Source organism: Egretta garzetta, unplaced genomic scaffold, assembly GCF_000687185.1.
Source record: "Egretta garzetta isolate BGI_Z169 unplaced genomic scaffold, ASM68718v1 scaffold44, whole genome shotgun sequence".
Classification (NCBI taxonomy): Eukaryota; Metazoa; Chordata; class Aves; order Pelecaniformes; family Ardeidae; genus Egretta; species Egretta garzetta.
The window spans coordinates 1,344,395-1,360,455 of NW_009259490.1; the positions used below are offsets into that span (position 1 = coordinate 1,344,395).

The window sequence follows — 16,061 nt, forward strand, 5'->3', positions numbered from 1 at the left end:
TGATTGAAAGGGGGTTGGTGAGCAATTCTGTCAGCTCCCTCAGTCCCCTTGTGTGGATCCCATCCAGCCCCATAGACCTGTGTGTGTCTAAGTGGTGTAGCAGGTCGCTAACCATTTCCCCTTGGATTATGGGGGCTTCGTTCTGTTCCCCATCCCTGTCTTCCAGCTCAGGGGAATGTGTACCATTCTTAACAGTTGAAAACAAAGTTGAAAAAACCAAGAGAGCATTGGATTAAAATTCAGCGAGGCAGGGTGTGACCAGTTTAAATGGAGCAGATCTTAATGAGAAAATACATATACTATTACTTGAGTGTTTTGCAAAAGTTTCTCTTACCATACAATCCCATTTTCATAGACAACTTCTCCAAATGGTATGGGAGATCCTCTGTAGTAGCAGGGGCATTCATTAGGAGGCACACATTTGCCACTGTCATCCAGGTAGGTTCCATTTAAGCAGGTACAGCCATCAACTGGGCCAAACTTAATGTTGCATGTGACATCAGGCTCACTCAGAGACCGACAAGTGGGTTGACAGGAAGAAATGGTATAGCTGTAGCTTAGGGATTTGGGACATGAAGTAGTGTGTTTCGCTTGAGAGAAGAAAATAGAGTAAGTTTGTTAATCCCAGAAGGTAATTTCTTGTGGGCGAAAAAGAAAACATAGGCAGTAGAAATAACATGTAAACAATACTGTACACCTCTGCCTTCATTGCATCTTTCATGTAAATATGTTTCTGAATACTTCCAAAGTTAGTAGAACAAGTGATGTATGCAAAGAAGAAAATATTTTTCCAAATGAAACTTTGGAAAGAAAACTCATTTTGGTGCTGCCATTCATTGGCAAGACTTCCAAACCTTTTTAAGTGCGAGACAAGATGTCTCCCTGAATGTCTCCTGGTATGCTCAAAATAGACCTACTGGATCGGTGCAACCCAGTATGCAGCTTCAGAGACCTTTCATTTGCAAGTATTCTGGTTAGTATTACTAGTAGTCTTATTCTAATATGTCGCAATTTCTCTACAATAAGTTGCGATACATAAAGCTGTAGTGAAATTCAAAGTTGCACAGAAACAGGTGGAGGTACTTCCATAACGGCGGTCTCTTTCCTAAGAAAGCTATGTCTTCCACCTTTTCATATTCACTCTTGCTAGCAATGGATTGATTCTAAGGGAGGAGCAGAGAATTACTTCCAGGAGTGCACTTAACAAAATCCCTTCCTCAACACTTACTATATTTGCCTAGAAATCAGTATAAAATAATCTCTGGTCAGCAGTTTTTATTGATGTGTGTTCTTAGGAAATGGGATAGTTAAGGGTACGTACTGCAGATATCAGTCCTCCATCCATGCAGCTGGATTCCTTTTGCAGCACAAGCTCTCACATAGGAATACAGGGCTGCACACAAGCAGTCCTCACTATTTTCACAGTCACATGTGTCAAACATGCAGTTCTAAGATTGCAGAGAAAAATAAAGTCTCAGTGCTGGTAATATCATCAGTCTAATGAAAATGAACGTTATCTTTCTGGTCTTATGCACTAATCCTTCTTCAGATATGCTCACTCATAGACAACACTACATAGCTTTATCACTTTCCAGTGTTTGTGTGAGTTTCCTGGCAGGGGAGAATGAAGGTAATGGAAGCTCAGTCGATGTCTGCGGTTGTTACTGGGAAACAGTGGTCTTAAAGTGTGTTACACATTTAACAGCTTCATGTTCCTCTGAACCATATTTACAAATATGCTGCACAATCGCATGCAAAGCTCTATTCACAGCACACAGTCTAGACGCGTCAATTCACCAGTGTCCATACCTGGGTGATTCATAGTGAGAAGAAAGATTGGTAACACACTGATAGCAGAATAATGATAATTAGCTAATGGGCTTTCTGTGCCAAGTGGTTATTATTGAGATATGAGGCTGATGAGACAACAATTCACTGATACTCAAACAAACATTTGACATGCCTTTACATACACTTCCTACTATATACGTACATCCATACCGGAATAAATAGCTGCCTTTTCATTTGTGAGCAAGTCAGGATCTTGAAGCCAAGACTGACAACTGAAATAAGGTAATGTTACAATACACACACAAACGCATGTTGGAAGAAGGAAGTGCTGCAGTACAGAGATGAAAATACAAGCATTGTGTAAGACAGAAGACATGCCTGAACAGTCCTATTCTGGTAGCTAGCTGTAATGATCCTACTTCTATTGTTTATAAAGGGAAAAACAGTCTGACAAAGTACCGTGTGGTAAACAGAGGGATCCACTGCATAGTGACAGTTAGCGAAAGGGCCTTTGCTGTCAGTTAGTAGTCCACACCAATGCTGAGCATATTTTTCTGTGAAGAGAACAAATGATACAAATGCACATTACTCTTTGTGTTTCATTAGTCACAAAACCACACTGCCCTGGTCTATGAAGCCACTTCTGAAGTTACATCAAATCTCTCCTTCTCCTGTCTTTTTTTTTTTTTACTCAACTTGTGGCTAAGGTTCCTAAAACTAAAGAAGACAACTTGCTGAAGGGATGAATAAAAGATTTCCAAAGATACTCCTGCAATCCACTCCTCTGACACCACGTTGTCAGCTTAGACATCCTCTCTGTTTTCAGTGACCATACAGTTTCCTTCAGTTATGTTTCTGTGACTCTTCCTTTACTTTGTTACTTATCCCTAGTGCTTATATTTTGAATATTTGTTTCTGATTTCAGATGTATATGTTTACCAACTATATAAGTCTTTACTCTCTTATCTTTGCTTTCCAATGGAAGTGTTTTCCTTAGGGATGAGCAAAAAAAAACCTAGAAAAAACGCTAAGAAGCACGCACCATTATCAATGCTGAGTGTACAAGGGTTCTCAAAACTCTGCTTGATATCAGTGCATGCAGCCTGGGCTTGCCACACCTTCGCAAATGCTGTTGCTGTTCCTTCAGTTATGCCACTTTCGGTCCTGAAGTCATCAGTTCCCTTATCATTGAAATTTCCACAGAGACCTGTTGAAAATCAGTGAAAAGTTTCTAATACTCATAGTAGACAAAAGACATCAAGCAAGATGTTTTCATGTTTCATTCACTTACCACAGGTCTGGTTTTTGAAAATAGGATCCAGATGCACAAATACTTGCATGATGGGTGTGATTTGAATTTCAAGTTGGACACCAAAATTTGTCTGTATGATGATGAAGAATGATGAAGGTCTGAACACAATGGCATTAGCTACAGATGAAAACCAGAATGATTACTTTCTGAATGCAGTGCATCATTATACTATTCTTCTTGAGTTTCTATCGCAATTGTTGCAAATTCTGAAGTGAAATAAAACCAATCTTTATGAAAATGAATCACAAATATAAATCAAAAGTTACAGTTCAGAATTTGCTGTAGCTACCAAGTTGTTAACTTTATTTGCTGTCTGAACATTAAACAGCTGAAGATTATGCCTTCCAAGAGAATAAGAAGGTAAAACTGTATGGCACTGAGCATTAAAAAGAATAATTCTATTTTTGTTTCTAAGCTTGTACAGCATACGTTGGAATCATCACTCTGCTGGAGAGGGAAGCTAAGCAAATCTGGAGGTCAGAGATATCACATAGACTCATTAGTTATTGAGAGAGAACAAAAATCAAATTTCTGTCTGAGAAAGTGTGAGCACAGGGGTGGTAAGCTTAAGAAAAAAAAAGTAGAGATAGAACAGGCAAACAGATGTCTTCTGTGTTCAGTTTTGGGCAGTGAGAAGGAAGTAAACCTTACAGTGATCAAATCAGGAGAGTGTAAATGGTGTTGCTTCTGTTTGAACTCTTGCCTATGCTTGTACTCTCTTCCATTTCTTTATGACACCAAACTTCCCACTTCTACTTCCAAAGCACTTGTGTGACTCAGGAAATATCCCAAAGACAACCAAGGTGTGAACATTCAGGTTCTGAACAACTCACATTCCTTTTACCTTCCATAGTTTAAGAAAATAAGCAGATGTGGAGTTGAAGTTCTGAGCTTATTGCTCATGGACTGTTAGAGAAAAAAGTACCTGCTGAGAAGGGCAGTTGGGTGTGGATCTTGTTCACAAGCACATCACCATCATGTTTGACCTCGATTAGCTGATAAGGAAGAGGAACAAGAGGAAACTGCATGAAGGATAACTGTAGTCCAAAGACTAATAATGGTGGTGACTTGAGTGATATTAATTAAAAAAATATTAAATAAAAAGGCTATTTTTTTGTGATTTCACCTCTTCTCTCTTTTCACTTTGTACACTTTACTAATTTTTTCTGCCATAAAAGAATTATTTTTAAAGATACTTTCTCAGCTCCCTAGGGAATTACATCAAACTGGTTTCTTTGAACACATCTTTGTGATGAATTACCTCCCTTACTGTTGTAGTTTCTAACCTAAAAGCTCATGGGTTTTTTCCATCTAATTGGCAGAGAAAATACTTTTTTCTGCTTTCTGACTACAACGCTTATCTTAATGAACTTCCACAAAGCTAATTTTACAGCTGATCTGATTTTCATAACAAAATCTATTTTTTTTTTCACTTCATTAAAAAACATATGCTGACCATTTGAGAGAGAAATGCTGTTCCCTGACTAAGGCCTAGCTTCTTTGATCCCTGTATTTTTAATAGTAATTTCCCATGCTTATTTTGCATTCTTACAGTTTTTCCTGTAGTCATGTTGAGGGTCACTGTCCTTAAGCACGTCTTAGAGTCTCTTAGGCCACATTTGGACAGTTCTACCAGGATGATGAAGGTTTCATCTTTACAGTGCTGAAAAAAATGCCAACAGTTATTTCATGAAAAGCTAATTACAGAAGCTTTCCTTGTAAAATTTTCTCTCAACTCTGAAAAAAATATTTCTGTTTCTGGAGAAGATCCAGACTCTCCCAAATCCCAGGCCTTCTTTGGCCTAAGATTCAGTTTTGCCTTTTGTAATGATGTAATGAGAGAATTAGAATCTAGTTTTGCATTTTATTGATGATATCCACATTTGGATATTTTATTCATGACCGCTTCTAATGTTTGATTCAGTTCTACTGTATCTTGCATCTTTCTGTAGCTGGTATTAATTCTGAACAAAAATTTCAGATAAAAAAAAATTTAGGAGAACAGTAACATACAGCACTTTTTTTATATTGAATTGTGCAGATGGGGAAAAAGGGAAGCAAACAGAAAAAGCCTCTAAAAGATCAAAACATTTCACTTGCACATTGCTGCTATTAAGTATTTTTATTATAAATAACTTCTAATTCTTCTATTTATTTTGATTTATTTTAAAATCTGTTTAAAAATATTCAAAACCTAAATGAAATTATCAGTTGACTTGAACTGGTTTTCTGTATTTCAACTTTGCAGAAATAAAATAAAATTTTGGATCTTATAAATGGAATTTTTTTTTCCAGAACTGTTAGTGTAATTTTTCAGACTTGTACCATTTAGCCCAATACCACATACTACAGTAACACGGCAAAAATTACACAACTCAGAAAGCTGGATTAATCACACTGAAGAATGTAGATTAAGCAAGTTCTTTAAAAAGGCAATGCTCTTCAGCAATTACTACATCACAGAACTGGAAATTCCCCAGAAAACACCATGTACTGTTGCATAACATCCTAATAGTTAACTGATGATTCTCATTTGAATGGCAGCATATGCTCTAGTAAGCATCTGGCTAAGCGAGAGGCAATTTAACATCTGTATGTCAAAGGAGGTAAGTTTCAAAAGCGTTGATTGAGATCACCTTTTCTTTCTATAAATGTATAAGGCTTTATGACCTAGTAATATCTGATTCCCACCTTAGAAAGGGTGTAAGTGCAGTCTCCATGGTGATCATAGCGTTTTTTATCATATGTGGAAATGTGTGAACCTCCCTCTAGTGAACATGTACTTGGGCATGACCTCTTCTGGCAGCTCCACTGGCCTCCATTACAAGTGCTGGAAGAGAGAGAATAAAGTTAGATGAAATCAGTAACAGTGGTCCAGAGTAAAAGGAACTACAGTGACATTAAGTTCAGCTATTTTGCTGCTGTTTTCCCCTTTAAGCTGTAATTTGACACACAGTAAATCTATGTTTAAGACTTTCCAAAACATTGTGAATGTGTGTAAAAGGAATTACTATGGTATGCATTCACTTTGTTTATTTATTTGATTTTCTTCTTTGAACAGGTGAACTCTCCAGCAGCAGGTATTGGATGAGTAATTACTTGGGTTTTGCAGCTAACATAAAACACAATGACAAATTAAAATCTCTTCTGTTTTGTTACACAAATGTATCAGAAACTAGCAGAAATATGTCCCCAGGTCTACTCCTGATGCAGAGCATATCTGTTTTCTAAGGATATGTGGTAGTGCACAGGTACAGGATTAATAATTGTGAAATTGAGGTTGTATTGTGTCATTGCTGGCTTTCTCCAGAGAAAAGAAATATTGACAAACATATAAATCACTGCAACTTCATTGGCCTTAGAGAATTACAAATGTTTGAACAAAATAAACAAAGAGGAATAATTTTAATTGACTGGTGAGTAATCTAAACATTGTAAATCCTTGCCTTGATCACCTTGAGTTGGAATGTAAAGCTAGTTAAGGCTGTTGCTAAATACAAGGGAAGTTCTTTAGGGATATTTTGGAACTGTAGTGCTCAGTTAAATACACATATCAATTACCAGTAATGCAATCGCATATAATAAGCCATTAAAATAATTAAATATATGAGAGGAAATAGTAAGTTAGAAAAGTAACAAAGGTTACCAGGTACGGCACTGCTCTGAAAAAGAAGTTCCGGTAGCGTAGGTGTTGCCATTGTAAACACAGGAGCACTGTTCATGGGGAATGCAGCCAGAATTGTTGATGTCATCAAATACAGTCCCTAGATTAAAAAAAAAAAAAAAAAAAAAAAAAGACAAAACCTTGATCAATTAAAGAGTCACTTCCTATACACCATTTTTGTGTGTTATGAATCCTAAATATCATCTTAGAGACAGATCTGCAGCTGTTGTGAATGGTCGTATCTAGGCTGAGGACAGTAGGACCGTGCCAATTTGCACAGTGAAGGATTCAACCTTTGTATTCTTAAATTCCACCTGCTTTGAAAGAGGGATTTAATGTAGCACAGGTGGCTCGTTGAGAGACTGGTCTTGATCTATTTGCTGTTCTGCTTTCCTGCTTTTTGAATCTTGCACAGGTATTGGCAATTACTTCAGATATCTTGTCTCAGCTGAGACACGACAAATGCTTGTCACTTGCAGCTGTGAAAAATGCAAATACAGGATGCCTAAACCTCATGGAACCTGCCCAGAGCCTGTGGGTGAGCTGCTATTCTTTGAGATTGGCAATGTGAGTATATAAGAACTTGCCTGAGGGGCAGAAACAACCGTCTATACAATGCTCCTCACAAAACCGAGATCCTTCAGAATTGGTGCATGTGTCAGCACAGGGGGAGCTGCACTCCTGGTACTGCATGTTGTAAGGACACTTCTTGGCTGAAATTTTAAAGGAGAAGAGATTATTTTTTCAGTCAAAAATATTTCTAGTTCACTCTATATGAAAGTATTTATGTTCATTTAAGTTTTTCAACTAGATGTAAAACCACACTAAACTGCAGATCCACCACCAGCTCTCAAAATTTGCAAATTAATCACTTAGATCCATATTTTACAGTTGAGATGTGTTTTCCACGACCGCCTGGAGCTGAACTGGCTCAATGACTGGACTTCTGGGGACATCAAGGTAATGACCCCACAAAGTTAGCAAGGCTTGTGTTTCTACCAAAGGCACCCTTCTCATGAACACTTGTATTGCTCATGAAATATAATCCTTAAGCTCCTAAAGCTTTAGTATATTTGCATTTTTCTGATACCATTGGAAGGGCAAATAGTACCTCATGGGTTTTTATTCTGGAGCAAATGCTGGAAATCCTGCTCTTTCTTTCTCCTTCCTGCTCTTTCTTTCTCCCTCCTGCTCTTTCTCACTTTGACTGTCAATTAGAATATCCATCTAAGTGTTTGAGAGTGTTTAATCTGGTTTGCATTAAACCCCTTAGCTCTTTTGCTGAAGTCTTCATGCTGGAACTTGTACATCAGAACCCTCTGGAGAATACAATCTTGAATGACCCATAATTTCTCATGCATCCTCAGCATCATTTGAGAGCTTGTTGTTTGTTAGTTACTGAGCATAAAGTAAGGCTATCTCCAGTGAAACTTACGGCACAGTTTCGAGGTTCTCCAGTTCTGAGGATGTCCGCCAGCATGAGCACACTGCCGGGAGTATTCAGCAAAGGTGTCACAGATACATGAGGCATTTTTAGACTCTTCAGAGTGGCACAAGTCATCTTGGCAAGCCGTAATGTATTCTCTAACTTCAACTAGATTATTACACTCTGCAAATGCAGAGCTGGTCAATGTTTTCTGGCATATGTCATCCTTGAGAGAAAAAAAAAAAATTAAACAACTTCAGAAAATAGAAAGGAGCAATTTTTTGGTACTGTTACTTTGCATAATTATTCTTTGATAGAATCTTACATCCCTCTTTAAGTTGCTGTCGCACGAGGGCTTTTCCTGTTGACCTGTCTGCAGCTGTGGAAGGGTACAGATAAATTTGAAAGAAAAATAAAAGAATAGTCAAAAGATCCTTACAAAATTATTGGTGCAATTATCTGGTGGGGTAGAAATGGAGTCTTCACAGTGTTCTGTTGGCCCATCCATTTTCTGCATACTCCCAAACTGCAAGGCTGTCAGCTTAATATCTGTACAAAATAAGTTTCATAAAGAAGGTTGTAGGGTTTTGCTCAAGGCCACTGCCTGTTATCTGTTTCTCCTCTCAACCATTCTGCTCAAGACTGGCCAAGGCAGCTAGTTCCCTTAAGTCTTTAAATTTGATCATCATCCCTTCCAAAGGAAGCACTATATCACTGTATCAATTTACCTTGCAGAGCACCCTGGAAAAAGTAAACATTAGAAAACAATTCTCAGCCTATTATATCTAGATGCAAACTAAGATCTTTACCAGAAAAATAACAAACTGTTTTCAGATTATATCGAGCCCATGCAGGGAAGAGAGAAAAGAATCTAAACAGGTATTTGGATAAGGGAGGCTGCTGTGAGAAGAGGTTTAGAAAAAAGCTCAAGCTGGGAATAGATAGAATGATGAAGACAAGATCTTATAAATATTGTGTAATTCATCAGGCAAATGTGGATATACCTATTTTAAGACAGAGCTGAAACAATAAATGTACTAGCTAGATAACACAATTATCTTTTGTTTTATTGAATTTATTTCTATATTTAATTATGTTATTAGTGAAAATCTGGCTCATTTTTATGGCGTTAGCTGGTTAGGTAAATAAAACCATGGCATACAAGAAATATGCAATCAGTTGTTAGCACCAGTACTACATTTATACTTAAAGTATTAAATCACATTATGTGATCTCTGTACTACATATTTTTCAACAGAGATTGAATCATATCTTCTGGGTAAATCATTTAACGGGATAGGAAAGAGGAACGCTGATGATGTTAGAGTTAAAAGGATACCAAAAAAGCATGTTGGAGACTCCAGAAAGCAATTTTTATTATTTAAAAAACTTACTGTTTGAATAGAACTCATTGTAAATCGGAAAGCCATTAAAGTCCCCACAAAGTCCACAGGTCTGATTGGCATATTTCTCATTCAATTCCAGCTAAAATGATGTAGAGTACATTGATAGAAATTAGTATAAACATTCTAAAATATATTCAAGACCACTGAAAGCACCTGCACCTGCTGTCTATTTCTGTCATCAGATCTGTGTAATTTTATTTAGCAATCTAATTCAAACCTGGGGGATAGAATGAAGAGTTCTCTTTGATTTGATTTATAATGCAGAGTCCAAGCTATTGATGCTATTGATGCAGACTTAAGTTTTCACTGTAATATCTATCTTGCTATCAGCCTCTTTCTGTCTATTCATTCTTCAGAAGGAAAATCAAATCCACAGTCAAAAATGAAGTCCTAAGAAAGTGAAATTCTTATAGAAGATTATATTTGAAGGGGTAAGTAGGTCCTATAACAATGTCAATATGTTAATGATATAATGAAAGTGATTTTTCACCCTATTTTAAGCAGATGTCTGCTATCGACTAGAAGTAAATCCATATTGTTCTCTTTAGGACTACTTGGATGCAAACCTATCTTTATTAAGAAAGAACTGCTCAACAGTATGAGATGTGAAGGCAATAGTAACCCCCTAAACAGAAAGGGACTGGCCTAGTCAAAGATTAGCTCTGGTCTCTGAAGGTGTAGACAAGTCCAGGAGCAGTTCTTACCAGGACACTGTCATCTTCATTCCACATTAGCACAATACCCATTTTGCTGGCAACTTTCACATAAATGCTGCTTTTCTCTATCATAATTCCAGATTGGATGTATGGCAGTTGAACTCTGGGAAAAGGCAGAAAGAATGCTAGGTATTTTCTGAGCCAGATGTTTGATAAAGAGAAAAAAATAGCTTGTGGTATCTAGCATCTGTAGGGATTCTAAAACAATGCAGTTGTGTGGAAAGAAAAGCAATTAAAAAATAAGATGGTCCAATGTAATCAAACATAGATCTGAATTTGGATCCAAATTCTCAGGATTTTTCATCCAAATTTTATTTTTGAGGTAATATTTAAAGGAAGGATTTATTTACTGTAAAAGGAATTAACATCAACTTATTCATTATTTAAGTTGGTAAGATTGTCAGATTTATTGAAGAATACATAAGTCTACCCATACACACACTCCCCCCAATACACCCAAGTACTTGGCAAGTTTGAGAAAAAGGTCTGTGGTTACCAAACAAGTGTCGTGAATAAGCTTACCTGTTGCTGTTGATCATGACAACATCCTTTGTCAGTTCAGCAGCTACGCCTTCAAGTTTCATGATGATACGGTTGATTGTTGGAGCATTTTCCACTACTGTGCGCCTAATCTGGATGTTGAAATCCTCATAGGGAGCATTGCAATGGGATGCAAAAACATAAGTACAGAGCCCAGGGAAGGAGAATATGTCTCCATCAAACGTCTTGAAGTGGAAGTTGCCCCATGTGCTGCACACCCGGCCATTGTGAGCAGGATTGGAAGCTGTGAATTAAAACTAGCTGTAAAAAAATTACTTAGAAATTCCAGCCTTAACATGGTGAAAATCAACTTGTCCAAGGCTTCGTTTTGTCATTGAATAGTTTTCACCTGCCTGCCTTCATTAATTTTCTGTCCATCTATCCATTATAAAACTGTATATTCATTCTTCACTCATATGTTACTCATCTTATATGTTACTCATATGTTACTCATCTTATATACCGTTATACATGGTTATAGTTATGTCCAGCTGGAGCTTTTTTATTTGTCCACATTTCAGCTAACAGTTCAACAGTATGTTTCTTAACCACCCTTTTTTTCCTCTTAATAATCCATGACTTCCTTTACCAGTATCTATCCCTATTTGTAGTAGATTCCTCTGTCTATATCCCCTAAAATTGAAAACTTGTTGAATACAGTTAATTTCCTTTACTTTACATTTGATTTCCTTTACTTACATGTTATTACTGGATTTGTCAGCATTGGCTGGATGATGTTCACCTTAGATGAAACTGTCGCAGGAGCTAGAAAAAAGTAAGAAAGAAAACAAGGATAACAATAATAGGATAACAATACCAAAATTTGCACCTAAAATTGACCTAGAAAGGACTAGGAAGTTAATACGCCAGATCCAATGAAACAATTTTAAGCCTGTATTGTTTTACGCCACAGATCGGGTTAAAAGTGTGTACTAAGATTCAAGATCAGGATAGTTAAATCATAATAAATTGCTTTCAACTGTGATGATCAGCACTTTCTGCCCTTTAATTTTGACCCTCTTATGAAACTCTGTACTCTGTTAGGAGAGGCAGAAATTCATGGCTTTGCATACTGGAGTGCTTCAGACACACTGAACAATACAAAGGGTAAAGCTGTACTAAATTAGCCTGTTGCTGGTACAAATGCATCATTGCCTTCTCATTACACCTCCTCTTTCTAAGGAGGGAATAAAAACTTCAATTATTCCTTTTGCTCTCTGTTTAGTATTTTTCTGTTACGGGCCCTTAGAAATGACCACAAATGCATTGTACAGGATGATCACAAACCATTTTTACATTATAAAAATCAGTGAAGCTAAGTTGCCATCTTGATTTCCCAGCATCAGCTGCTGACTTTACAGCTTGCCAAAGTGGTCTCATTTCCTTGTTTATAAGGAGCCAAACATCCTGCATGTATGTTCCACTTTGATTTTATATATTTAGGCACATATGCATACAGCCTCTACAAACGCCTGTTTTCTTAGCTACCTATTATTATACAGAATATAATGATATGCTGTGTGTTTAGCAACTAGTATCTAATAAAGGTATTACAATTCTTATACAGAGAGAGGCTTTTTAATACACATTGACATTACCAGCACTATGTAAGGAAGTTTTTTAGGCATTTTTATTATTTAGTAGAGATGTAGCAAAGAAATACAAATACACAGTATAAATGAACATACTGTTTTGTTTCTGCTGAACAACCCCAGGGTATTTTCTTTCTGTTTCCTGTTGGATTTCAGTCTGGGCTCCTGTGAAGAAATTGTAAAAAGCATGTTAAGTGCAATGTGCTGTATCTGAACTTTTAAAGCAAAGCATTTAGATAGGATCAAAGGACCCAGATACATCTCTGTAAGACAAAGGGGAGAGTCCTTTATCACATCAGAAAAAATGAAACAGCTCCCCCCAAAAGGTAAAACGTAATAATAGAAAGAGACTTTATATTACAAATGCACAGAGTTTGAAATCCAAATAATGTTTCATGTATATCTCCTTTGTTGTTTCCCTTAAAACTCACTACAAGGGATTCTAATGACTGGTTCACAGCCCTTATTTCACTGCTGCACTAATATGTGAAAAAATTACAGGAAGAATTCACTACATGTAAGGGAGTCATTTATTAAAATTGCTGTGTAGTATCTAGGTAATAACAAAAAAAGGCACAGAACTGGTTAAAAGAAACAAGAAACTTAGGGCTTGATCCAGTAATGGCTGCAGATATTTATATGCCAGTTTCTTTAGTGCCTATGCACAGGGCCTTTTCTTCTGGAGCAAATCTAAAGCCTCAGTCAGGGATCTAGGTTTGCTTTACAACTGGATGAAAGAAGGTACCTCTGAGTGATAATACAAGGGCCCATAACCTGACCAGTAACCCAGGAGAAGTAACTAAAAGAACCAGGTTTCCTGTTCTACCCATCTTCTTACTGTGAGATGGTTTAAACTCGCATCTCTGCAAAAAAGCTTACGCACCATTCTGTAAGTCTATTTGACCAAGGGTTTTTGCTACCCCCACCTGAAGCTGAGATGCTGCTGAAAACAGTGGGACAGTGACAAAGGAGGAAAAATTGGCCATGGTCATATGACCATGTGATTAGGGCACTCACCTACATCAAAACTATCCTATTCTTGTGCCTAGTTTGTACCTCCAGTTAAATGGATACTGGATCAGCTACATGAACTGTCTTCCAGACGAAGTCTCCTTCTCTCCATCATGATTCCCTAAGTTTTTTATTCCTTTCCATGCATGGCCCAGCAATACCATACCAGAGGAGGTATTGGCAAAGACTTTTGAGACGTGACAAATATTGACCTGAACAGTTTCATGCCTATAAAAAGACTGACCCTGGGCTCCTAGGTTGGTGCTCTAAATTCTTGTCTTTTGTAATTAAATATGGCAGGCATTTCCTGTAAAAGAAAAATGGCTACAGCTTTATTTTGTGAAGGACTGAAAGCTGTCAGCATGTGATAATCATGCTTGGAACATGTTGACTAACATGTACCTACAACCTGCCAAGTCTTAAATCCTCAAAGGATTTAGGTGATGAAATGACTAGTATCTTAATCCTGATCAGGATTATGTGAATGAGCACTCTAGGTGTCTATAGAGAATTTCTCAGTCAAAGAGGGACTGTCTATGTAATTTAGTCCTAAATTAAGCTCCCTTTTTTTTATACAATAGGTGGGAAGAGTTCAGAACTGGATCCATAACACCTATCTCACTGAACAGGGAGCTACATTGGTGGAGGAGGAGAAAATGCCAATTCAAGGGTGTGCCATAAACCCCAGCCCCCTTTGGTGCTTACATTCCTTGCTGAGCATTTCCTCCACTTAAGAACCTCAGCCCAGATACTTCTACGAAAGCTGGACAATTACCTTTGCCTTAAAAATAACTGGATCAGGAGCACCTTTTTTTTTCCAGTGTAACTTCTGGCTGTGCCCTCCATGTAAGCAGATTGAGGACTTGATACCAGAGCTGAAGGATGCCTGTTGGAAGGGATTCAAGTCCCCACTCCCAAAGAGGTCCCCAAGAGACTTCTGGCCTTGGAGGAGAGGGTTCTGGCCAGCCTCACCATATCTAGAAGCTGTTGCAGTGTCTCCAGTTTCTTTCAGACTTAAGCTTTTAATTCTTTTCTCATTTAACTTTATGAATAACCACTAGTGCCGTACAAAGAAGTAACGTAGGAGTTTAACTATTTTCCATTTCCTGTTAGTCTTTCAGTATCACAGATAGCATTCGGTAAATGCATTCCTATCATTATAATCGATACTGATCGGATGAGAAAAATTTATATTGATCAGGTGAGACAAATGCCTCTGTAAGTCTTAATAATAGGCCAGAATGTGCTCTCACCCGACATATCTATAGGAATCTCAGTAGGCGTAGAATCATAGATTGATTGTTTATTCTAGAATGAGAACCTTTGTAACAGGGCAAAATAGTATATACATGTATTTTGGTCTGTTAATTTTTCTCAAGGAAACAGCAGGCACTTTTGTTTGCTTAGTAAATACATCATTCCCAAGGAAATTCTAGCTGCATTGATTTATTTAGCAATTGCACAATGCCACACCGTTGCCCATTATAAAAACAAGTATCTCTCAATTGTAAAAAATAGTCAAGATAATTTACTATTTGATAATTTGAGAAGTGACCTAATAAGAATATTTCTGGATGCACCTTGCTAAGTCTATATCCAGCTGCCAATCCACATATGCAATTATTGTTACAATCAATTTATAAAAGTTAGTATTTGACCAAAATATTAAGCCAGGCACAGAATGTTTGTGGACATGACATGGGATTGGGCCAATATTCTTTAGTCACTCAGGACATCTGAAAATATTTTCCACAGAGTGTGATTCAAATAAAAAAGAGTTTTCTAGATACTGTTTAACCACTACTCCTTTTTCAAAGCAATTTATCAAGATTAGCATGGCACAGTACAAATAACTTCCTTGTTCAATGAATGGCTGAAGATGCTTTTGAATGTCACTGCATAATTCTAAACATAAGCTTATACTCTGTTTTATTTTGTCCTTAAATCAACTTGCCAGTATTTTAGTGTTTATTTCACAAACTATAGAGTAGCCTAAAATTATATTTGCATTTGTCAATATTTTGAAAATTATATGCAAGATAAATTTACATAGGCAATCTGAAGATTTCAGAATGTTAGCTGACAGGGCAGTAATTACTGTACATGAATGGGACTGAGTTAGTAAGCTTGTACTCATGCAAGTAATTTCAATTTGAGTGGTCCCATTGACTTAATAGGACTAGTCATATTAACAAAAACTGCCAAGACCAGCCCAGATGGAACTAATATTGACAGGAGAAAAAAACCCATATAAAATGATGGATTGCCTGTGTCAGGTGAATCTCCCAGTCCTCCTCACACTCAATATCAGTAATTTATATAAATATTTTGCATAGCGTATTATCAATGCACAATTATTGAAAGCCATTGTCACATTACAATTCCCTTCTTTTGCAAAAGAAGTTGCAAGAAATCTTGAGGAATGTGGTATTAGCTCCTGGTAGGTGACAAGGTACTAGAAAAGATTGACCAGTGGTCTGATCTGGCAACTGGAAAATGTTGTGGTTTAAATTTCATAAAAAAACACAACATCCATAATCAATCCTAATATAAAATGCAACAGGACTAAAATGCTATTGTAAGGCATAAGTGATACTGAAAAA

General features: G+C 37.1%; 1 protein-coding gene across 1 annotated transcript in view; it reads right to left on the bottom strand.

Moving 5' to 3' along the window:
* The window catches only part of LOC104124927 (mucin-5AC), a 22,330-nt gene extending 8,897 nt beyond the window's left edge, over positions 1-13,433 (bottom strand). Inside the window, exons 1-17 of the mRNA XM_035892862.1 lie at positions 13,331-13,433; positions 11,555-11,620; positions 10,838-11,099; positions 10,304-10,418; positions 9,588-9,678; positions 8,633-8,742; positions 8,203-8,419; positions 7,355-7,480; positions 6,750-6,867; positions 5,795-5,933; positions 4,656-4,766; positions 4,029-4,098; positions 3,083-3,220; positions 2,834-2,998; positions 2,251-2,345; positions 1,322-1,448; positions 335-590 (exon numbers count right to left, since the gene is read on the bottom strand). Of these exons, the coding sequence (XP_035748755.1) occupies positions 335-590; positions 1,322-1,448; positions 2,251-2,345; positions 2,834-2,998; positions 3,083-3,220; positions 4,029-4,098; positions 4,656-4,766; positions 5,795-5,933; positions 6,750-6,867; positions 7,355-7,480; positions 8,203-8,419; positions 8,633-8,742; positions 9,588-9,678; positions 10,304-10,418; positions 10,838-11,099; positions 11,555-11,620; positions 13,331-13,433 (2,309 nt within the window). The remainder of the gene's footprint in view (positions 1-334; positions 591-1,321; positions 1,449-2,250; positions 2,346-2,833; positions 2,999-3,082; positions 3,221-4,028; positions 4,099-4,655; positions 4,767-5,794; positions 5,934-6,749; positions 6,868-7,354; positions 7,481-8,202; positions 8,420-8,632; positions 8,743-9,587; positions 9,679-10,303; positions 10,419-10,837; positions 11,100-11,554; positions 11,621-13,330) is intronic.
* Between the last annotated feature and the right edge of the window lie 2,628 nt (positions 13,434-16,061).